This window comes from Bos taurus, chromosome 7 (genome assembly GCF_002263795.3).
Source record: "Bos taurus isolate L1 Dominette 01449 registration number 42190680 breed Hereford chromosome 7, ARS-UCD2.0, whole genome shotgun sequence".
Taxonomy (NCBI): domain Eukaryota; kingdom Metazoa; phylum Chordata; class Mammalia; order Artiodactyla; family Bovidae; genus Bos; species Bos taurus.
Genome location: NC_037334.1, coordinates 5,256,111 through 5,279,426, shown reverse-complemented (window position 1 = coordinate 5,279,426; position 23,316 = coordinate 5,256,111). Strand labels below are relative to the sequence as shown.

Genomic DNA, 23,316 nt, shown 5'->3' with positions numbered 1-23,316 from the left:
CACACCCTGCAGAACTCAAAAGGGTGCAGCCAAGCTGTGAGTGCGCTGGGGGGGGGTCCTCTTCTCCTTGAGTAGGGCCCCAGCACTGGATTCTCCCTAAGGGGAGGTGGTCTAGGAAGGGCAAGCTCCTCCCCACTCAGCTCTCTCTTCATTCAGTGCCGTCAGGCAGCTCTGCTGTGAGCTTCGGGGTGTGCTGCAGGCCCCAGCTTTGGCCCCAGATCTGGTTTGCCTGCCATGTTATACGTATTTCTCAGCTCTGTGCCACCCCCCCCCCCCCCATCATTTCTTGGTGGTAAAAGGACAGCTGCACCCTAGGGGAAAAGCCTGTGGGTTTGATTCTATTCTAGGTGTGATCTTCCCTACCTAGCCTCCAGTCCTGTTGTAGATCCTCAGAGCAGGCACAAGGGGGCGCCCAAGAGCGTTGTGCGCCTGCTATGCTAGCTTGTTTCCCCTCCGCCAGCTGGGGGCCCCTTGAATGAAGCTGTCCTAATCCCACCTAGGAGGCCAGGGTCTCTCAGCGGGCATCTGTCTACTTGAGGCCTGGGGAATTCCAGGCATGAAGCTAATCCCACCCTGAGCTCCTCAACCAGGAGGCTGAGGCACAGCTAAGAATTCAGTTCTTGGTGGTGTCACCTTGGACAATCCAGGCACTTTGTACCTTGGTGTCATCCTCAGAAGATCAGGGCACTGACTAGACTTGCTCAGCTGCCTTGGGGAGTCACTGTTCTGCAGGCAGTGGATACACAGGTCAGTCAGGGCCTGCCTTGTCTTCCAGAGAACCGTGGATGGGGAAGAAGCTGCGGCACAAAGAGGTAGTGTGGAGTGGGGGCTGGGAGGAGCATGGTCCTGGACAAGGGCACAGCCTCCCCTCCCCAACCTGGCCAAGGAGGGGTTTAGTTGGCGTGATGATCTTGGGTGGTTTCCAGAAAATCGGCTCACTTCAAATCCCACCTGTTCTTGGAGAGGTTCCCGGGGCAGGTCTCAGGCATGGCTAACCATTCTCACGGGAAAGACAGGCCCTGGGTCCTTGGTGACTGCTTTGCCTGTTCTAGCCCCTGCCTGGGGCTTGCCAGTGGTGAAGAGCCTGCCTGCACATGCGGGAACGTAAGAGACACGTGTTCAGTCCCTGGGTCGGGAAGATCCCCTGGAGGAGGGCGTGGCAGCCCACTCCAGTATTCTTGCCTGGAGGGTCCATGGACAGAGGAGCCTGGCGGGCTACAGTCCATGGTCACTAAGAGTCAGAACTGAAGTGACTGAGCTCACACAGGCCAGCACCGGCGGCTCTTCCCTACCTCCCTACATTGCTGAGCCCTCTGCCTAGACCACAGATCACTGCCTCACTGGAGATTGTAGACCATACTGTGATGGAGTCACAGGACTGTCCCACACCAGACTGAGGGCACAGACCACATGTGTCACTGTGACCCCAGGAGGAGTTAAAAATAATCTGAGGGTCATGGTGGCCAATGAACACTCTTCTACCCCCATCTGCACCACGTGGGTAAGCCCAGATCTGGCAGTGCTGGGCCAGATTTTGTGTATTAATGCCAAAATGCCTACCACTAACATACTAATTAACTCTCAATAAGAGGACTATTTTCCTTCAACCTTGCCAACACCACGGGTGAACTAGCTGATGGCTGAAAGGAAACCTTAGGATTTGCTTTCCCTTATGTGGAAAGCATTCTGTCCTGAGACAAATCGCTCATAGAAAAAAATCTCAGGAACTTGACTCGTTCCTCTCAGGGGCTGCTGAGTTGGTAAGATACAGGCATTCCTTAGTGGTGCAGTGGTTGGGACTCCATGACTAACTGCTGGGGCCTGGGTTCGATCCCCGGTCGGGAACTAAAGATCCTGCAGGCCTTGTGATGTGGCCAAAAAAAAAAAGCTCAGGTATGTGGAGCAAAAGGCTGAAGAAATTTCCCCACATATGCTATAAATGCTTTTTCCTCAGGGCAGTTCCTCCTGATTTTTAAGATATATTTGTCCGGCCAAATTTTTCTGGAATATTTGCTTAGATAATTTCATTAACCCTGTGATTTCTGGCAGAAATTCCTGGTTACCCTAAAGATTTCTTCTCTCTCATTAATAGGTGTCTCCATATCTAGATGCCACCCAAGAAAAGTTTGGCAGCTTCCTTTCCATTAAAGGATGGGCGTGTGATACTAGCAGTAGTGATGCATGCATTTCCAGGAAATAATCTGGCTGGGATATAGGAACATGGCTGGTTCTCCAGCAGTAGTTTGGCCAAGAAACTCCTGATCTCTGTTCCTGGGGCAGGTCACAGCCCACTCTGAGCCTTAGTTTTTTCCTGTATAAACTGGAAACGGTGATCTCTTAGGTTTCAGGCTTCAGATGAGCTAGAGGTTGAGAGGCCAGAAATGTCAGGTGGGAGAATATACCACCAGGAAAGTGGAAGGCCAGGGAGGGCCCCACAAAGGCCCCTCATGCACACCCACCCCCGCCTTGAAGCTCTGCCAAAATTTCATCCACATTACAGCCTGGGAACCAGCTGGGGAATGGGGTCAATCTCATAGGAGGCCCTCAGCTTGCTAACACACCTACTCATACCCCCATCCTGCAGTCTACTTGTCGCATAACCTTGTCCATTGACACCACCTACCACGTGACCACCCCTGGCAACTACCCCACAAAGCGTGCATAGCGCAGTCGTCCAGAAGCTGGCTAGAGGTGAGGACCACTGAGGCGAACCCTCAAGTCTCCAGTGGTAGTTGTGCCAGGACCAACCAGCACAAAGGCCCGGAGCCAGGGAGAAATGGGCCCTTCTGTGTGGGCCTGTGGAGCAAGACGGGCCACCTGGATTGCTGGCTCCCCTCAGCGGTCAGCTCGGGCCCAGGGACAAGACTTTCCCAGGCTCACGCAGCCAACCCAAAGGTGGGCAGGAATCTGCACCTCACAGGCCCTTAGGTGCTGAGGCACTTCCAGGTCCCGCCCCCGGGCTTCTCCAGGTGCTGGGTGTCCCATACTGGACAGGGCTGGGAGCCCTGGAGGAGAGCCGCACCTCCCTGACCCACCCTGCACCTCATTTCTGTGTCAGGCAAGGCAACCGGGGGCCCCGGGTGACCCGTGATAGATCCTGAAACCCAGAGAGACTCTGGGAACCACAGGATCAGAATCCTCAGGACTTGGAATCAGGGAATCTTCCAGGAAATGACAGCCACTGGTAAAAATGGTTTGCTTTTACTGAAAGCAGGATGGGATGTTCAAGGACATACCCAGCAGGTCATGCTAGAACAGCTCACAACCTCTCTGACCCCTGCCCTGTCTCCAAGGAGACATGAGAACACTGGGGATGCCCAGTCAGCAGCCAGGAGTGGTGGCAACAGAAATCCTCTCAGCACCCCGACATCCCTGCCCCGTTTGCTTAGACCACTGCTGCTGGGCTCTCGGGGACTGCCCTGTTCCTCTCCCCCATCCAGGGGGAGTCCTCGGGTCCTGCCTGCCCTCCTCCCATCCCATAATTGGAATCACAGTCAGGGAAGGCATAACTGCTTCCCCTTTCTCCCTGCCCTCCTCCACACTTCCCCCCGCCCCCCACCAACCACCCAGCGGGGCTTCCAATTCTGAGCCTACCATCCAGGAAATCCACAACATGTTCTGAATCTACCCATTTTTCCCCACCCTCAACCCCTGCCGTGGACCTGGTGGGTTTTTCAGAACCTGTGGTGATTTAGTCGCTAAGTCGTGCCCAAATCTTATGACCCCATGGCCTGCCAGGCTCTTCTGTCCATGGGATTTCCCAAGCAAGCAAGCATGCTGGGGTGGGTTGCCAGTTCCTTCTCCAGGGGTCTTCCTGACCCAGGGATCGAACCTGAGTCTCCTTTGCAGGTGGACTCTTCATCAACTGACCCATCAGGGAAACTAGGTCCCTCATTTGCTCCAGACTCTCCAATTTCTCCCACCCAGTTCCCTCAGAATAAAATCCAGACCCCTTCCAAGGCTCAAGGTCTACAGTGATCCTCCCTGTCCTGCTCTTTCCAACCTCAGAGCCCTATCCCCAGCTCTCTCCAAACCTGGCTCATTCTCTGCCTGCAGGGTCCTTCTCTGAGGCCTCACATTAAGTGTCCCCCACCTCCCTCCCCCAGGCTGTCTCCATCTCTGACCTTGCTTCACTCTTGTCATCTGTTAGCTTCTGAAATGGGTATTCGTCTGCTGGCTTGATCAGAGCCCTGCGGCCACGAGCAGGGCATGTCCACCTGGATCCTGTTGTGTGCCCAGTGGCTGGTGCAGGACCCTGCACACAGTAGGTGCTTAATGAAAGGGACTCAGCCCAAGTGTTGTCTGCAGCCTGGACCCTCCTTCTACCAGGGTAGGAGAAGAGAGGAGCTGGCAAGGGACAATTCCCCACCCCAAACCCCTTGGGGAGACAGGACAGCTTTTGCCCGAACTTGCATCAATCTGCATATATTTGCATTTTATTGCTTGCCTTTGTGGGGAATCTTCCAGCATTTCCCTTTCCCAACAGGTTTTTGAGGAGGATGCAGCAGAGAAGGGAAGGGAGGAGGAACGTGGTATCCTCCGCAGCCTTCTGGCAAAGGCAAAGGGTGTTCAGTTCAGTTCAGTTGCTTAGTCCTGTCCGACTCTTTGTGACCCCATGAACCGCAGCATGCCAGGCCTCCCTGTCCATCATCAACTGCTGGAGTTTACTCAAACCCATGTCCATTAAGTTGGTGATGCCATCCAACCATCTCACCCTCTGTCGTCCCCTTCTTCTCCCGCCTTCAATCTTTCCCAGCATCAGGGTCTTTTCCAGTGAGTCAGCTCTTTGCATCAGGTGGCCAAAGTATTGGAGTTTTAGCTTCAACATCAGTCCTTCCAATGAATATTCAGGACTGATTTCCTTTAGGATGGACTGGTTGGATCTCCTTGCAGTCCAACGGACTCTCAAGAGTCTTCTCCAACACCAGAGTTCAAAAGCATCAATTCGGCGCTCAGCTTTCTTTATAGTCCAACTCTCACATCCATACATGACCACAGGAAAACCCATAGCCTTGACTAGACGGACCTTTGTTGGCAAAGTAATGTCTCTGCTTTTTAATATGCTAAGTTGGTCATAACTTTCCTTCCAAGGAGTAAGCGTCTTTTAATTTCATGGCTGCAGTCACCATCTGCAGTGATTTTGAAGCCCCCCAAAATAAAGTCTATCACTGTTTCCACTGTGTCCCCATCTATTTGCTATGAAGTGATGGGACCAGATACCATGATCTTAGTTTTCTGAATGTTGAGCTTTAAGCCAACTTTTTCACTCTCTTTCACTTTCATCAAGAGGCTCTTTAGTTCTTCTTCGCTTTCTGCCATAAAGTGAAAGGTGCATCCCAGCAGACAGTAGATGCCCGTGAGGAGCCGCGGCATCGCATCTCCAAGGAGGAGTAGGTCGGCTCTGCAGCCCTGCATGGCGACAGAATAAGACAGTCCTGGGTCAAACGAGAGGCTGCCTGGCCGTCACTGGACCCAGCTTGGGTAATGTGTGTAGGCCAGAGGAGGCCACCAGGGGGCGGCAGAGGCCGAGGAGGGTCCCAGTGCCCTAGGAGGACAGATTCTCAGATCCCTCCCGCTTATGGAGGAGGGAATCCAGCTTTTGGAGGTCCACCTAGGACTCGAACCCAGGGGCCAGAACCTCCAGATGACAAAGTGTGGGTTTCTTGAGGGCATGACCCAAGACAAGGGACTGCCTCTTCCTCTGTACCTCTGGTCTCATTTGTGGGACATGCCAGACCCTACTTCCCCAGGTAGTCATGTCCTTCCATTTTTTGGGAACATGGTCATAGACAGCCCCTCTGCCATGACCACCATTTTACACTTAATGTCTGGCACAGAGTAGACTCTCAATGCATGTTTGGTGAAGGAACCAATGAATACATGAAGAAATGAATGAATGAGGTACTTGTTCTGTGCCAGGCTTGTGTTATACAGGTTCAGTTTGTTCCTCTGAGGCAAGGGCTATTTTATGCCCATTTACAGATGGGGAAACTGAGGCCCAGAGAGACGCAGTCTCTCTCAAATATGGATGGCATTCAGGACTTGAAGGAACCTGTTGCCTTCCACTCAACTTAGCCTGAGGGCCAGGTTTGGTGATGCCCTCCTGCTAGGCTCTAGAGAAATGGAGAGGGTCAAAGTGCCAATTGAGGGAGGGGTTCAAGCAGAGCAAATTTTCCCTATGGGACCGTGCAACCTTGAAAGTAACCCCAGTTCTGTGGGCGAGTGAGCTCCCCTTAGCTCAGGGTACAAAAGCACAACAGGGATCTGAACGCTGGGCCCCTGCTCCCAGCTGTGTGGCCTCAGTTTCCCCACCTGTCCTAGGGAGACATTAACAGTTTATGGTCAGCGGAAAGTGCCCCACAAAGCAGGGGGGAAGGGGGCATTTGGGAGCCTCCCCCCAGCCCCGAGCAGCCACCTAAGTGTCCTGTCCACAGGGCGGAACGGGTGCGGGTCCTGCCCGCCCCAGGTCTGGGGGCGGAGTCTCGCCGACCCGGAGCCCAATAAATCCGCCGCCCGCCGCCGGCGGGAGCTGCCCCTTTAAGCCCCACCAAGACCTCCTGCTGTCAGCCCTGAGCACAGCTCCCAAGGACGGGGACAGACGTCCGGGCGGGGGGACGTACCGCTTGCACCGGGCGCCTGGACGGAGCGAGAGACCAGGTGGACGGACAGACAGACGCGAAGACGAAGAGGGGTGACAGGGAGGCAGAGGAGCTGCAGCGAGGAGCCAGTTTTCTCGCCCAGGGAGCCCCGGGCCGCGGGGGCCCAAAGGGGACAGGCGCGCAGTGTCGCTGCCGCCGCTAAGCATCCTGCTACCTGCGCGCTGTCTTGCCTCCTCGGCCGCTGCAAACTTCCCTCAGCCGAGACACGCGGGGTGGCTGGAAGGGGCCGAGGACGCACCTCATGGCCACCGTCGAGGCAAAGGAGCGGGCCACGTTCGGAGCCTGGGACTACGGGGTCTTCGCCCTTATGCTACTGGTGTCTACCGGCATCGGGCTGTGGGTCGGGGTAGCGCGAGGCGGGCAGCGCAGCGCCGAGGACTTCTTCACTGGGGGTCGGCGCCTGTCCGCCCTGCCGGTGGGCCTCTCGCTGGCCGCCAGCTTCATGTCGGCGGTCCAGGTGCTGGGGGTGCCAGCCGAGGCCTATCGCTATGGCCTCAAGTTCCTCTGGATGTGCCTGGGACAGCTGCTCAACTCTCTGCTCACTGCCCTGCTCTTCCTGCCGGTCTTCTACCGCCTGGGCCTCACCAGCACCTACGAGGTACTGGGCAGGGACCCGAAGGGCCTGAGGACCTGCCTGACTGTGAACGCGGGGACGCGGCAGGGGAGGCCCTAAGGCTCTGAACCGTGGTGCAGGGGGCCGCAGGCGGGCTCCCGGGTGCTGTAACTGGGGAGCCTCCGAGATGGACAGGTGGGGAGGGTTCTGGGAAGAAGCCGCAGGCAGTGAGGCCGGGGCAGGAAGGAGGAAGAGGAGCCGGCGTCCCGGTTCTCTTTGGTGGAAACTTGCTCAGGGCGGAGTCAGGCTCGGCCAGGGGCGCGCTCACACGTGAACAGGCACACCCCTACCCCCCCGCCCCGCAAGCCTGGGCTTGCGTCCACCCGAGTGACTGCCTGGAGGCAGGCTCCGGATTCGCAATCCCGCTTCCCCGCAGCTTGCTTCCTACCTTCCTCGAGGGGTTGCCTCTCCGCTCGGGTTGCCCAAGACCTCGCTCCGGGGCAGTGAGCACGAAGATTACAATCTTGACCGGTCGTACAGTAGACAGCCAGTCACAGGCACTGTCTGTATCTTGCGAAAGTTGACTCAGAGCGGCGGCAGCCCCAGGGGAACGATCAGACATGCGTGGGAGCGTGTGGGACCAACGTGTGCACTCTTGATGGTGCAGTCCTACGGGCACACGCCCTATGCACAGGCGCGGGGATGGCGAGTGTGCACAAGTGTGTGCAGATAGATTGGAAAGGATGCTTGGCGGGAGCCCTCCGCCCCCCTCTCCCCCGTGGGCAAGAGTGTGGAGTTGGCCTCCTGTGGGCGGGCAGAAGCCAAGAGGGCGGGTGAAGGACCCAGAAGCCTCGGGTCCCTCAATGGGGACTCTCCAGGTGACCACGAGCCCTCGGCTTCTCCTTGTAGTACCTGGAGATGCGCTTCAGCCGGGCTGTGCGGCTCTGCGGGACTCTGCAGTACCTGGTGGCTACAGTGAGTGGCCTCGGCCCCGCACTCGCCCCCAGGGTCCAGCTCGGGTCAAATATCGGGTGGTTACGCCCACAACCCTGCTCCCACCCCTCACGACCCCACTCCCACTCTACAAAGCCTTGTCCAGGCCCCACCCACAATCCTCCTGGCCCCGCCCTAGGAGGCTCTATTTGCAAGTCTGGCCCACCGGCCTCTCACAGACCTCCTACCTGACCCCATCCCGATCCCGCGTGGCCCGGCCCATCTGCCCTCAGTCAAGTACCCCAACCGGCCTCCTCCCCCTAGCTCCTTCCTAATACCCTCTTCGCACAGGTGCCCCCCAACCTCCCGGCCCTTGCCCTCTATCTGCAGATGCTGTATACCGGCATAGTGATCTACGCCCCCGCGCTCATCCTGAACCAAGGTTTGAATGGGCGGGGGTGGGGAGGGGTGGTGGCGGGAAGGAACAAAGGCTTAGAGACTTGCCGGGGTGAGGGACAGCTCTAGGAGAGAAGAATCCTACTTGACTCCCCAAAAGGCCCCAGGACAGTGAAAGCCAAGCTTTCCGCCTGCAAATTGACCTAACAGGAGGGTTTCCTTGCAGTGACAGGGCTGGACATCTGGGCATCGCTCCTGTCTACCGGAATCATCTGCACCTTCTACACTACTGTGGTGAATGTCCCTCTACCCCACCCCACGTGGGCTGCATGCCCACTGAGTGGGAGAGCCCCTGGGCAGGCCCATTCACTTCCCTCCCTTCCCTTTCTCCAGAGGAAGACTGTGTCCCAACTGGGCCTACTTCCTCATCTTTATTATGAAAGGTGATTTGAAAGGCTTATTGCTGAAAGTCCAAGGATAAGGCATGGCTGGATCCAGGGACTACAACAGAGCCCTCTGTGTTCTCTCCCATCTGTTAAGAACCTCATTAGCTCTGGGCTTTCATCCCTTTGGGCTTTATTCTAGCAGAAAGTGAGTTCCTGTTTCAGGATGGACTGACTGAAGTCCCAGGAGGGTTCTGTCTGGCTGGCACTGGTATTCAGTGAAGGATGAGCCATTCGCAGAGGTTTGGGGAGCTAGGATGTTCTGTTGGCTATTCCTGGAGTTGGGAGCAAGATTAGCCTCACCTGAATGACCTGGAAGTGCGGAAGGAAACCGAGGAGCTGCCAAGGGAAGGCAGAGATGTGAAGGCTGGACGGGTAAAAACAACAGCTAATAATAACAGCAGTAGTAATAATGATAATAATAGTGGCAGCCATCACTCACTGAACACTTGTATGTGACAGATGCTCATCCAAATATTTTTCTTGTATTAATTAATTTATTCCTTGCAATGATACCCCAAAGAAGGTACTATTATTAACCCATTTTACAGATGAGGAAACTGAGGCAGAGAAGACCATTGGTCCCAGCCACTACTGGAGGCCAGGCCAAATCCCCGCCAGGTCCCCCATCTGACTCCTCCTCCCTCCCACCTCTGCTCTGCCCTACAGGCCGCAGACAGATCCCCATCTGACCCCCTATCTCCCGCTCTGTCACACCTTGCAGGGCGGCATGAAGGCTGTGATCTGGACCGACGTATTTCAGGTCTTAGTGATGCTGAGTGGTTTCTGGGTTGTCCTGGCTCGTGGAACTGCGCTCGTGGGTGGACCTGGGCAAGTACTCGAGCTTGCCAAGAACCACTCCCGGATCAACCTGATGGAGTACGTGAAAATGTAGAGGAAGATATGGCAGAGTGATGGAGCTGGCATCTCTGCCCTGGGAGAAGCCAGCCAATGGCACCTCCCCCAGGAAGCCCTTCCTGCTCCCCTCCCCAAACAGAAAATCTAGACAACACCCTGGCTCCCCCTCTCTGGGAATTGAAGGCTCTCTGAGATCCCAGTTAAGCACAGAAAAAAAATGTTTTTTTTGATACATGCGGATGACTCAATAAACCCATGAAATTTTAGTCTGGCAAACTCCTGTTCACACTTCAAAACCTAGCCCCAAATGTCCCTTTAAGACCCATCAGGTCCAGAATAGGCATCTGGGGCAACTTGGGAGGGAGAAGTCAGCGTAGCATTCCCACATGGCTGACTTGCCCCGTCCTCATCCAGCTTTGACCTGGACCCGAGAAGCCGCTACACATTCTGGACTTTTGTTGTGGGTGGCACGTTGGTGTGGCTCTCCATGTACGGGGTGAACCAAGCACAGGTGCAGCGCTACGTGGCCTGTCGCACGGAGAAGCAAGCCAAGCTGTGAGTATTTGGCAGGGTGCCTCTGGGATGTGCCGGCCCCTGCCTGCAACCCTGAGACCACCTCGCCCCTCCAGGGCCGTGCTCATCAACCAGCTGGGCCTGTTCCTGATCGTGTCCAGCGCTGCGGCCTGTGGTGTCGTCATGTTCACGTTCTACCTTGACTGTGACCCTCTCCTGGCGGGGCGCATCTCTGCCCCAGACCAGGTGAGTCTGGTCCAGGCTCCTAGGCCACTCCTATCCACCCACCCCCACTGTGAGCCTCTGGGTGAGTCTCTGGGGGTGAAGCTGGAAAAGTATTCCTAGTGGAGAGATAGTCTGTGCAAATGTCCAGAGGCAGGGAAGAACTCAACACAGAGGAGGATCTGGGAGGTGAGGCAGTGTTATGGGGGAGGGGAGGGGCATTTCAGACTCCCTGAGGGATATCAAGGAGGCCATGGGACCACAGTTCAGCATGAAATGATGACACTGCCAGTAACGACCAGCTCTCACGTTCCAAGTACCTACACTGTGCCTCACGCCTCTTCACGAGCACTTAGTTTCCCATCAAAATCTTTCAACATGTGATGAGGCCAAGACTGCCATGGCCCTTGATTTACAGATGAGGAAACTGAGGCAGGAGATCAGAAGTAAAGCAATTTCCTGAGGTCCACAGGCAAGTCAGGGGTAGCACCAAGGCCAGGACCCAGACGTGCTCACTCTGGGGGGAGCTCTGACCATGGGGTTCAGAGTCCATGGGGTCGGATCCCAGACTGCCTGTGTAACCTCAAGCAAGGAGTGACCCCCTTTGGCCTGACTGGCTTCATCAGTAAAGTGGGAATGACTCAGGATCGCAGAGTCAGTCAACAAACATGCGCTGAGTGCCCACTGTGAGTCTGGTCTGCACTGGGTGTTGGGAATGTGCAGTGTGAGGACAGGTAGATGCCCTCACCCTTGGGGCATTGCTGTCCTGGAGGTTGACCCCTGACTCCCTTCAGTACATGCCCCTGCTGGTGCTGGACATCTTTGAGGACCTGCCTGGAGTCCCTGGGCTCTTTCTGGCCTGTGCCTACAGTGGCACCCTCAGGTGAGTGACCCTGCTCTCTCACTTGGCCACATCTGAGCCCCTGGGGCCTTGTTGTAATGTTCTGAGCATGTCCAGCGTTTACTGCTCAGTCCCCAGTAAGTGGGGTCTAGTGGAAGGCATACCCTGGGCACAAGGAGCCCAGATCCGGGATCTTTACCCCTGTTGCGCAGCAGGGTTACACTCAATTCCTTTCCCTTTCTTCTTTCTGTCCTCCCTCCCTCAAACAAATGTTTGTCGAGCACCTACAGGGCAGGTACTGCTGTTCTGAATACTGGGGCACAGCTGTGACCAAGCGGTCCCTGACTCCTGCCCTTGGGCCTCACACTCTGGCAGTTTCAGATCTCCCCTGACTTCTGGTCGCATCGCTGCTCCTGCTGTGACCACAGTCTATGTGGCTCTTCTCTGCACCCCATCACTGCTTTGTAATGAGACGTGTCATTCATGTCCTCAGTCATGGGTGTCCTTGCTCCCGTGAGGGTATCTCAGGTCTGCGGGGAGAGTGGGGAGGCGGACCTCTCCTCTGCTCTTGAAGGATTCTGTTGCCCAGGCCTCTGCCCTTGAGCTGGGCTGGGTCCTGGCAGGCCAGTTGGTGTGGGTAGCTGGGGGCCTCCTCAAACAGGTAAGCCCTGGGAGCAAGAGGTGGCCAGTCCCTGAGGACACCCTTCCTTTGTACTCCCCTGTTCCAGCACTGCATCCACCAGCATCAATGCCATGGCTGCCGTCACGGTGGAGGACCTCATCAAACCTCGGCTGCCGAGCCTGGCCCCTCGGAGACTGGTCATCATCTCCAAGGGGCTCTGTGAGTTGGGGGGACCTGGGTGGGGGGCCGGGGCAGCCTCTCCCCACTGACAGAGCCATCCCCATCCGCTACAGCGCTCATCTACGGCTCAGCTTGTCTCACCGTGGCGGCTCTGTCATCCCTGCTGGGGGGCGGTGTCCTCCAGGTAAGTACCCCACCCCCTCCAATCTTCCCAAGAGGTGAGACATCATCACTTTGAGACTCAGAGAAGGTTATACATGTCGATGGCAGAACTGAGTTCTGACACGCCACCAGCAGGATAGCCACCGCCTGGCCTGAAACAGGGATGCTGGGAGGTGGGAGTAGTGACCTGGCAGCAAGAAGGGCCTCCTCCTGGCATGGTCATGGAACCAGATTTGTCAGGAGAGAGAATCCGCATCTTTGGGAGAGAGAGAATAGGGGATCCCTTCCCCTTTAGAGAAACGGAGGCATAGAGGAGTCTCAAGACCGCCAGTGGAGTTCCCCAGGTCTTCCTTTCCCAGAGGGTAAACTGAGGCTAGGAAAGGTGGGACGACTCTGCCTTCAGTCGCCCTCGCACCCACTCTCCCAGGGCTCCTTCACCGTCATGGGCGTCATCAGCGGCCCTCTCCTCGGAGCCTTCATCCTGGGGATGTTCGTCCCCACCTGCAACACACCGGTGAGTATTAATAGGCGGGTGAGGGACGAGGAGTGCCAGGGGGTCAGCGTCGACCCCCGCTGACACTGGGTCCCTCACCAGGGCGTCCTGTCCGGGCTGGCAGTGGGCTTGGCGCTGTCGCTGTGGGTGGCCGTGGGCGCCACTCTGTACCCGCCTAGCGCGCAGTCCATGGGGGTCCTTCCGTCGTCAGCATCCGGCTGTGCTGTGCCCTCAGCCAACGCCTCTGGTCTCCTGGACCCTCTTCTCACTGCCAACGCCTCCAGCAGGGTCTCCAGGTAAACTCTGAGCGGGGAAGCGAGGCCAGAGAGAGTGTGGTTGCGGAGGGATCCTGAAGCGGAGTCCCTACTGGGAAGGAGAAGATGCGGGGCGGAGCTTGGGAATCGGGGAGTAGGGCGTTCCCCGCAGAAGGAAGAGAAAGTGTGAAGTCTCTGAGGCCAGGGTTCAGTGTATGCTTTCCAACTATGGTGAGGTTAGAGTGGATTTAATGGCAGAAGAAAGGATAGGAGATGAGGTTCAACCAGAGAAATTGGATTCTTTTTAAACTGTGATATCATTTACAGACCAAAGTAGCCATTTAACAGCGGTTTCTAGTATATTCACCAGGTTATCCAACCATCACCACTATCTCAAGAACATTTTCATTACCTCAAAAACAAAAAAGACAAAAGCCCCAAACCCTGTACAATTTAGCAGTCACTGCCATTTTCACCTCCCTCTAGCCCCTGACTTCCCTGGAGGCTCAGACGGTAAAGAATCGGCCCGCAATGCGGAAGACATGGGTTCAGTCCCTGGGACGGGAAGATCCCCTTGAGAAGCGAATGGCTACCTAGTCCAGTATTCTGGCCTGGAGAATTCTATGGACTGTGTAATCCATGGGGTCACAAATGGTGGGACAGGACTGAGTGACTTTCGCTTCTAGCCCCAGGCAACCACTAATCTACTTTCTGTCGCTATGGCCTTGCCTGCCGAGGACGTTGGTATAAATGCAATTGTGCACCATACGGCCGGTTGTGCCCAGCTTCCTTCACTCAGAAGGGTGTTTTTAAGGGTTGTCCACACTGGAGTGTGTCCCAGTGCTTCATCCTTTTATGACCTCATAGTATTTCACTGTAGGGATGGACCAGTTTGGTTTATCCTTCATCAGTCGATGGGCATTTAGGTAGTTTCTACTTTTTGGTGAGTGTGACTGGTGCTGCTATGAACGTTTGTGTACAGGTGCTGGTGTGGACATATGTTTTCTTTTTTCTTGGTATATACCTAGGAGTAGAATTGCTGCGTCATATGGTAATTCTATATTTAGCGTTTAAGAAACCACTAGATTATTTTGCATAGCCACTGCATCATTTTACATTCCTACCAGAAATATATAAAGATTCCAACTTCTCCACATCCTTGCCAATACTTATTATTATCCCCTTCCTTTTTCTGAATTCTAACCATCCTACTGGATATGAAATAATACTCGTTGTGGTTTTGATTTGCATTTCCCTAATGACTAATGATGTTGACAGTCTTTTCATGTGCTTCTTGGCCATACTTATATCTTCTTTGGACAAATGTCTTCTCAAATCCCTTGCTCATTTTTTAATTGGGTCATTTGTCTGTACATATTGAGTTCTAATTTATATGTTCTTTATATCTTTATTCTTGATATTAGATCTTTATCAGATGTATGATTTGCAAATGTCTTCTCCCATTCTCTGTGTTATCTTTTCATTCTGTTGACAGTATCCTTTGATACACAAAAGTTTTCCATTTGGATAAAGTCCAATTTATCCTTTTTTTTTTTCTTTTTTACTGGAGTCGGTTTCCATTTCCTGCTCCAGGGGATCTTCCTGACCCAGGGATCAAACCTGCGCCTCCTGCATTGGCAGGCGGGTTCTTCACCACTGAGCCACCTGGGAAGCCCCTCTGTGATTGTTCTGTTTGGCCATGTTGTGCTGCTTGCGAGATCTTAGTTCCCTGACTAGGGGTTAGACACAAGCCCTCAGTAGTTAAAGTGTGGAATCCTAACCACTAGACGGTCAGGGAATTACCTCCGTTTTCTTTGGTTGCTTGAGCTTTTGGTGTCATATCTAAGAAAGTATTGCCAAACCCATGGTCATAAAGATTCATACCTGTTTTCTTCTTAGAGCTTAATTTGGTTTGATTCTGAGGGTGATAAGCAGAAGCAGGAGGCAGCCTGAGGTACATTTTATTTGTATGTGCTCAGTCATGTCCAACTCTTTGCAACTGTAGTGGACTGTAGTGTGCCACGGAATTCTCCAGGCAGGAATACTGGAGTGGGTTGCCATTTTCTCCTCCAGGGGATCCTGACCTAGGGATGAAACCCACGTCTCTTGCACCTCCTGCACTGGTAGGCAGATTCTTTACTGAGCCACCTAGGAAGCCCTGAGTTACGTTTTAGTAATGTTCCTCTGCTTGTGTGTAGACATTGCCTGAAGGTGTTGGTGGGATAGCAAGAAGGAAGGAGAATTGGCATACGTCCAGACAAGCAATCATGAAGGTCTGGGCTGGGTTGTGAGAGTGTAGACAGGAGGAAGCAAATGAAATGGATTTTAGATTCATGCTCATCTCTCTCTCTCTTAGCTTGGAAATGGACCCTGATCAGCAAACCTTAGCTGACAACTTCTATGCCATTTCCTATCTCTATTACGGTGCCTTGGGCACAGTGTGCACTGTGCTATGTGGAGCCCTTGTCAGCTGCCTGACGGGTAAGGAGGGTATATGGCATCCTTAGAGGTCACCCTGTCCACCTTCTGCCTCTAGGACCCACAGGGAGGGGGAGGAGGACCGTTCTGTCAGTCAGGCGGCCACTGTATACTGGCTGCATCTGCACCCTTTTGCTGCATCGCCTTCATGACACCTTCCACCTTGTGGGATTTGTCCTATTTTGCAAAGGCAGAAACTGAGGCATCCCCTTTCCACCTCTCTATTCTCTCTTCAGCTCCAAAGATAATGTCTTTGCTGGAGGATGTGGGATGGTGGGGGAGGGGTCACAAGACGCTGTCCTTGGTGCTGAAATATCTTTTCCCCGAAGTCTTGGCAACTCCGTGCCCTTCTGGAAACTCTGAATCCTGTCAAGAAGTGGAAAGAGATTAAAAGAAATCACTAGTGATAAGAATACCTATTCTTTCTTCCTGAGTCTCAGACTTTCCATTCACCAGGGCTCTACTGGGTCCTTCTCCAAGTTCGGCAATATTCTAGACACTGGGGACACAGCAGTAAATGGAGCCATGTGTTGGACGCTCCTGGCCACCCACTCTTGTCTATTACAACCTCTCACTGTGTAGATGAGAAAGTGAGGCCCAGAGAAGGGCAGAGACTTGCCAGTGTCCCCAGTGGGTCACTGTCAGATCTGGGTTTGGAAGCCATCAGAGATCCCCCTTTTCCTCCCCAGGGCTTGGTCTCCAGTTTTCTTGCCACCCTCCCTAAATAACTCCATTTTCTCTCTGCCCCCTCAGGCCCCACCAAGCGCAGTGCCCTGGGTCCTGGTCTACTCTGGTGGGACCTCATGCGGCAGACAGCATCAGTGGCCCCCAAGGAAGAGGTGGCCACCCTGGATGATGGTTTGATGAAGGTCAGTCTCAGGGCTGGGATCCCAGAGCAGGGGGAGGGGCAGTGAAGTGGCTTCAGGTGCTCTGTTTGTGACCTTAACTCAGGGAAGTGACATGGTGAGTCACCGTCTTCTTTCTCAACTTCTTACCGCCAGTGGAAAGGCGCAGCTGGGAGCTAGTACGTCTTCAACGCTTTCTATTACTCACTTTAACAAGGACTGAGCAGACTTTCATACTCTTTATTTTCATTGTATCTGTTTTTACAAATACCTCCGGTCTATGACAAGTGAAACTGGCTTGCCTTTCAGTTATTGACATAAAGTCTGTCCTGAAAATAAAATTGCTTAATTCAAACGTGAGTCAACTTAGAAAAAATCTTACATAAGAAACAGGATAGGGGGTAGACCAACATTGACCAGAGCCGTGTGGTTGCTATGGGAATGCCCTGAGTTTAGGAAACACTGTCCCTGGGGGGTCTGACCCAGGTCTGCTCCTGCTTTGGATTCCCCATTTCATTCCCTTATTCATTAAGCACTAGCTGTGTACCCAGACATGCTCTGGCAGGAGCAGAAGGAAGCTAAAGCAAGAAAGGAATAGGGTCTAAGCAGGTGGTGAGTATTAGGAAGAAAATAAAACAGGATATGGTGATGGGGGTGGCCTCTTGGATGAGGTGACGTTATTAATGTCCAGAATGAGAAGGAGACAACTACTGGGAAATCTGAGTGAAGGAGGAGGGCACAGCAGGTGCAAAGGTCCTGAGGTCAGAGCAGACTCAATGGTGAGGGCAGGGATTTGGGATTTGAAGTGTTTTAAAGCTTCCTCCAGCTGCTGTGGGGAAATAATTTGTTTTCTTGAAGAATAGGTGGAGTCAGAGAAAGGAGAGGTAGAGGCATCCATGGACGCACGGACAGGCTTGACCATAGGTGACACAGCCGTGGGGGAGAGAAGTGGGTGGAGGTTTTGGAGGCAGAAGGGACAGGACTTGCCAAGGTGATATTGTGCCACTCTTCCCAGGCTCTGTCCTCCCAGAGCTTCTGTCCCCATCTGGAGAATATCTGAGCTGACATGGCAGAAATGGGGGCTCTGACAGTGACTTTCTTCTCTCCTTCCCCCAGGGTGCTGAGGAGTTGCCCGCTGGAACCAAGAGGCCTTCTGACTTTCTGCCCACCGATGAGGACCATCTGCTTTACCTGGGTCAGAAGGAGGTGAATGGAGCTGGTTCCAGGCCACCAGGCAGTGAACATGACAAAGGTCTTGACCTGAAGGAGACAGACCTCTGAACCAGTTGGGGACTGACCACCTGGGATGGGACCTCAGGGGGCCCATCCCAGACCATAGGCCAATGGCCCTGGGCTCTGATTGGTTAGGTCACATCATATGCAAATAAACTTGGGGCTGCACAACCCCGCCCTATGGGAAGAGGTGAAGCCCCACTTCCAGAATATCATCTGATCCTGCCTCCTGCTTCCAGCCAGCCCCAAGTCTTAGATGCTATACCCCTGCCCATTCTCCCAAAACAGCCAGAGTTTTCTCTACCTATAAGAGAAAGAGGTTGGAGTCCCCTCTGGACAACATAGGAAACCCCCAGGCCCAACATTGGGGTCTGAGAAAGACCCCAGATCTTCCTGGGAGATATCTGAACCTTAACAATGATTTTGGAGGTCCTCAGGCCCAAATTCCTGTAACTCACTTCACAGATAGGGCAATTGAGGCCTGCAAAGGGCCACTGACTTGGCCAAGGTCACAGAACAAAACAGACTCATTGAGAGCTGGAGGTCAACTCTCCCTCCTTCATCTCCTCCTTGTTTTCCTCCCTTTGGCCTCTGATCTTGGGAGCAGAAAGACAGGAGAAAGGAGAAATAAGGTTGTCAGGCTTCCTTCTGTGCCTGGACACTTTTACCCATCTCATCCATTAAGGACCATGGACCAACTTTACAGAGGAAGAAACTGAGGCTCAGCAAGTCCAGTCAGGGAAGGGACAGGCCTGGGTGCTGCATGATACTGAGGCTCCATCAATGACATGTCACTGGTGTACAGAGTAAGATGGGCCAGGTGAGCTCACATACCAGTGACGCGTCTGACTGTCTGGCCCTTGGTTGGAGTCTTCATCCACACACATCAAATAAATGGACTCTTGATGTTCTGTCCTCTCTGAAAAATCATTCTGGCTGTTACCTTAAATCTCCACAGTCAGATCTGAGTGCAAATCTCTGTATCTCTTGCCCCGAGCCTGCGAAGAATAAACCTGAGTATTTAAAAGCATCAGAGCAAGGTGATCACTCCTGTACCAGGGTGCATTATACTGTCCTTCCAGACACATAGCTCCCTCTCCCCTCCTGACTCACTCCTGAAGCCTCCCCTCCTCACCCCATCCATGCATCAGCCCTTTTCACTCCATCCATGCATCAGCTGCTAGGGTTTCTGAGAGCTGTCTGTACACACCTCTATCCATGCATCTGACATGGTTCCCATGGCCTCCAGGGAACTATGCTCTGCTCACTTAGAAGTTGGGGCCCCTGTACCAGGTTCAATATGGTACCCTCAAAATTCATGTCTACCTGGAAACTCAGAATGTGAACTCCATTGAAAATAGGGTCTTGGCAGGTATCCTTACTCGAATTAAGATAAGGTCATACTGGATTGGGATGGCCCTGAATCCAATGCCTGTGTCCTTATTAGAAGAGGAGAAAAGACACAGACATACAGGGAGAAAATCATGAGGACACAGAGGCAGAGATTAATGCACCTATAAGCCAAAGGATGCCAAGGATTCCTGGAGCCACCGGAAGCTGGGAGAGGGGTACAGGAGGGATTCTCTCTTAGAGCCTTCAGAAGAAGCATGGCCCTGCCAACATCGTGATTTCACACTTCAGGCTTCCAGTACTGCTTAAAAAAAGAATAGTTTCTATTGTTTTAAGTTGTGGCAGCCTCAGGAAATGAATACATCCCTCCTGATCTCTCAGCGGCCTGAAACTCTCTGCAGGCTGTTTTATGGATACCTTTAGATTTGGACTAAAAGTGACCATCACAAATTTTGAATCCATGACTGAATAAAGTGGGACAGACTTTGGGCTCACTGATGGTCCTTCCTCAAAGCAGAGCCTAGATTTGGAGAGGGGCAGTGGTTGGGGCTAAGGCTGCCTAATGCAGGCAGAACAAGCTCATCTGGCTGCTGTTTTAGACATCCAGCCATGTTGTCCTGGGTAGTTCATCCCTTAGTATTGCTGAATAATACTCCACTATATGGATGGACCACATTTTGTTCATTCATTCACTCACATTCATATTACTTCCAGCTTTTGGCTATTGCAAATAAAGTTGCTGCTAAGAACATTAGTGTACAAGTTTTCTAACACACACTTGAATTTCTCTTGGGTCAATTCCTAAGAATGAAATGGCTGGGTCCAGTGGTTGCTGCTGCTGCTGCTAAGTCGCTTCAGTCATGTCTGACTCTGTGTGACCCCAGAGACGGCAGCCCACCAGGCTCCCCCGTCCCTGGGATTCTCCAGGCTGGAGTGGGTTGCCATTTCTTTCTCCAATGCATAAAAGTAAAAAGTGAAAGTGAAGTCGCTCAGTCGTGTCCGACTCTTAGCGACCCCATGGACTGCAACCCACCAGGCTCCTCCGTCCATGGGATTTTCCAGGCAAGAGTACTGGAGTGGGGTGCCATTGCCTTCTCTGGGGGTCCAATGGTAGGTATATGTTTATTTAAGAAACTGTTGGGACTTCCTTGGTGGCTCAGTGGTAAAGAATCAGCTGCCAATGCAGGAGACACGAGTTCGATCCCTGGCCCGGGAAGATTCCACATGCCATGGGGTGACTAAGCCCGTGCCCCACAACTAGTGAAGCCGGCCATCCTAGAGCCGGAGCTCTGCAACAAGAGCAGCCACTGCAATGAGAAGCAACAAAGAGTAGCCGCTGCTCGCCACAACTAGAGGAAGCCCAAGCGCAGCAACAAAGACCCAGCACAGCCAACAAATTAATCCATGTTTTAAACTGTCAAACTGTTTTCCAAAGTTGCTGATTCATTTTACATCACAAACAAATGTATGAGTTTCAACTGCTCAAAATACTTGACAGAACTTACTCTGGTCCATCTTTTAATTTTTCCCTTTCCAGTGGCTGTGAGGTAGTATCTCACGGCGGTGTTGATTCATATTCCCCTGATAACCGGAGATGTTGAACATCTTTTCACATGTTTGTTATTCATCCATGTAGTTTTGGCCAAGTGTTGTTCAAACTTTTGCCCAATTTTTTTTTCTTTTGCCCAACTTTCAGTTAGATTTTTTATTTTCTTATTGCTGCAAAAATTATTTTTATATTCTGGATACAAGTTCTTCACTGGTTATATTTTCTTCCAACTTGTGTCCTGCCTCTTCAGTTGCTTAAGATTGCCTTTGAAAGATAAGAATTGTAGCTTTGCTTGACCAAAAATTATCTTTTTCTCCCCCTTTTTCTCTTTGTGGCAAATTTTACATAAAAGTCATGATTTTAACCATTTTATGGGTATAGTTCAGTGGCATTAAGTATCTTCACATCATGTACAATCACCACCATCCATCTCTAGAACTCTTTACTGATCTGAAACTGAAACTCTCTGACCATGGATACCAATTCCCCATTCTCCTCTCTGTCCAGCACCTGGTAGCCACCAGTATATTTTCTCTGTCTATGAGTTTGACTATTCTAGGAGTTCATTTAAGTGGAATCATATGTTATTTGGCCTTTCGTGTCTGGCTTATTTCATTTATAATAATGTCTTCAAGGTTCATTCATTCTGTAGCAAGCATCAGAATTTCCTTCCATTTAAAGGCTGATTAATATTCAGTGGTATAGATATATACATTTCCTTTATATATATACACGATATACCATATTTTATTCATCCATTCATCCATCAGTAGACATCTGGCTTGTTTCCATCTTTTAGCTATTGTGAATAATACTGCTGTGACGTTAATAGCAAAATACCTTGTCAATATTTGCTTTCATTTCTTTTGGGTTTTTTACTCAGAATTAGAGAACTGAGGGCTTCCCTGGTGGCTCATTGGTAAAGAATCTGCTTTCAATGCAGGAAATCCTAGTTCAATCCTCGGGTTGGAAAGATCCCCTGGAGAAGGAAACGGCAGCCCATTCTGGTACTCTTGCCTGGGAAATCCCATGGACAGAGGAGCCTGTTGGGCTACAGTCCATGGAGTCACAAGAGTCACACATGACTTAGCAACTAAACCACCACCACCACCACCACCAGAAAACTGGATCATATTGTAGTTCTGTTTAATTTTTTAAATACAGTTTTCATTCCTATTTTAAATACTGTTTACATTCCTGTCAAATATTAACAGACATAAAAGGAGAAATTGCCAGTAACACAATAATAGTAAGGAATTTTAACACCCCACTTACATCACCTGACATGTCATCCATGTAGAAAATTAATAAGAAAAATTGGCCTTTAGATATGTGGAATCTAAAAAATAAAGCAAGTGAATGAATATAAAAAACAGAAAGAGACTCATGTATATAGAAAACAAACTACTGATTACCAGTGGGGAGAGGGAAGGCGGGAAAGATAAGATAGGAGTGGAGTAGTAAGAAGTACAAGCTAATATGTATAAAATAAATAAGCTACAAGGATATACCACAGGGATATAACCAATATTTTATAGCAACTCTAAATGGAGTATAATCTATAAAAAGTTTGAATCACCGTGTTGTACAGCTGAAACCAATATAATACTATAAACCAACCATACCTCAATAAGAAAAAAGGAAGTAATGCAACTTTTAAAAAACTTCCTTTTTCTGATTTGGGGGTGTTGATTTATGTCCTGCAATGTAAGGATTTCCTTTTCCATATCATATATTTGATTTTTAAAGCGATTATTATTTTTTTGGTTGTTCTTGGTCTTCTTTGCTCAGTTCAGTTCAGTTCAGTTACTCAGTCGTGTCCGACTCTTTGCAACCCCATGAATCGCAGCACGCCAGGCCTCCCTGTCCATCACCAACTCCTGGAGTTCACTCAAACTCATGTGCATTGAGTCGGTGATGCCATCCAGCCATTTCATCCTCTGTCATCCCCTTCTCCTCCTGCCCCCAATCCCTCCCAGCATCAGGGTCTTTTCCAATGAGTCAACTCTTTGCATGAGGTGGCCAAAGTACTGGAGTTTCAGCTTCAACATCAGTCCTTCCAATGAACACCCAGGACTGGTCTCCTTTAGGATGGACTGGTTGGATCACCTTGCTGTCCAAGGGACTCTCAAGAGTCTTCTCCAACACCACACTTCAAAAGCATCTTCGGCACTCAGCTTTCTTCACAGTCCAACTCTCACATACATACATGACCACTGGAAAAACCATAGCCTTGACTAGACGGACCTTTGTTGCCTAAGTAATATCTCTGCTTTTGAATATGCTATCTAGGTTGGTCATAACTTTCCTTCCAAGGAGTAAGCGTCTTTTAATTTCATGGCTGCAGTCACCATCTGCGGTGATTTTGGAGCCCCAAAAATAAAGTCTATCACTGTTTCCTCTGTTTCCCCATCTATTTGCTATGAAGTGATGGGACTAGATGCCATGATCTTAGTTTTCTGAATGTTGAGCTTTAAGCCAACTTTTCCACTCTCCTCTTTCACTTTAATCAAGAGGCTCTTTAGTTCCTCTTTACTTTCTGCCATAAGGGTGGTGTCATCTGCACATCTGAGGTTATTGCTATTTCTCCCAGCAATCTTGAATCCAGCTTGTGCTTCTTCCAGCCCAGCATTTCTCATGATGTACTCTGCTTTGCTACCTGAGGGCTTTTTCTTTTTCTCATCGGTGAGCAGGGGCTACTCTTCCTTGTAGTACACAGACTTCGCACTCTG

At 51.6% G+C, this 23,316-nt stretch overlaps 1 protein-coding gene across 1 annotated transcript; it reads left to right on the top strand.

The window, feature by feature from the left end:
- The first annotated feature begins 83 nt into the window (after positions 1–83).
- Positions 84–18,715, top strand: SLC5A5 (solute carrier family 5 member 5). Its single transcript, XM_024994786.2, has 15 exons — positions 84–7,257; positions 8,122–8,187; positions 8,536–8,587; positions 8,768–8,835; positions 9,709–9,863; positions 10,257–10,397; positions 10,472–10,601; positions 11,372–11,460; positions 12,147–12,259; positions 12,334–12,404; positions 12,810–12,896; positions 12,978–13,171; positions 15,486–15,610; positions 16,361–16,476; positions 17,569–18,715. Exons 1-15 carry the CDS (start codon positions 6,901–6,903, stop codon positions 17,731–17,733), a joined length of 1,929 nt encoding a protein of 642 aa, XP_024850554.1. The 5' UTR covers positions 84–6,900; the 3' UTR covers positions 17,734–18,715.
- The last annotated feature ends 4,601 nt before the right edge of the window (positions 18,716–23,316 follow it).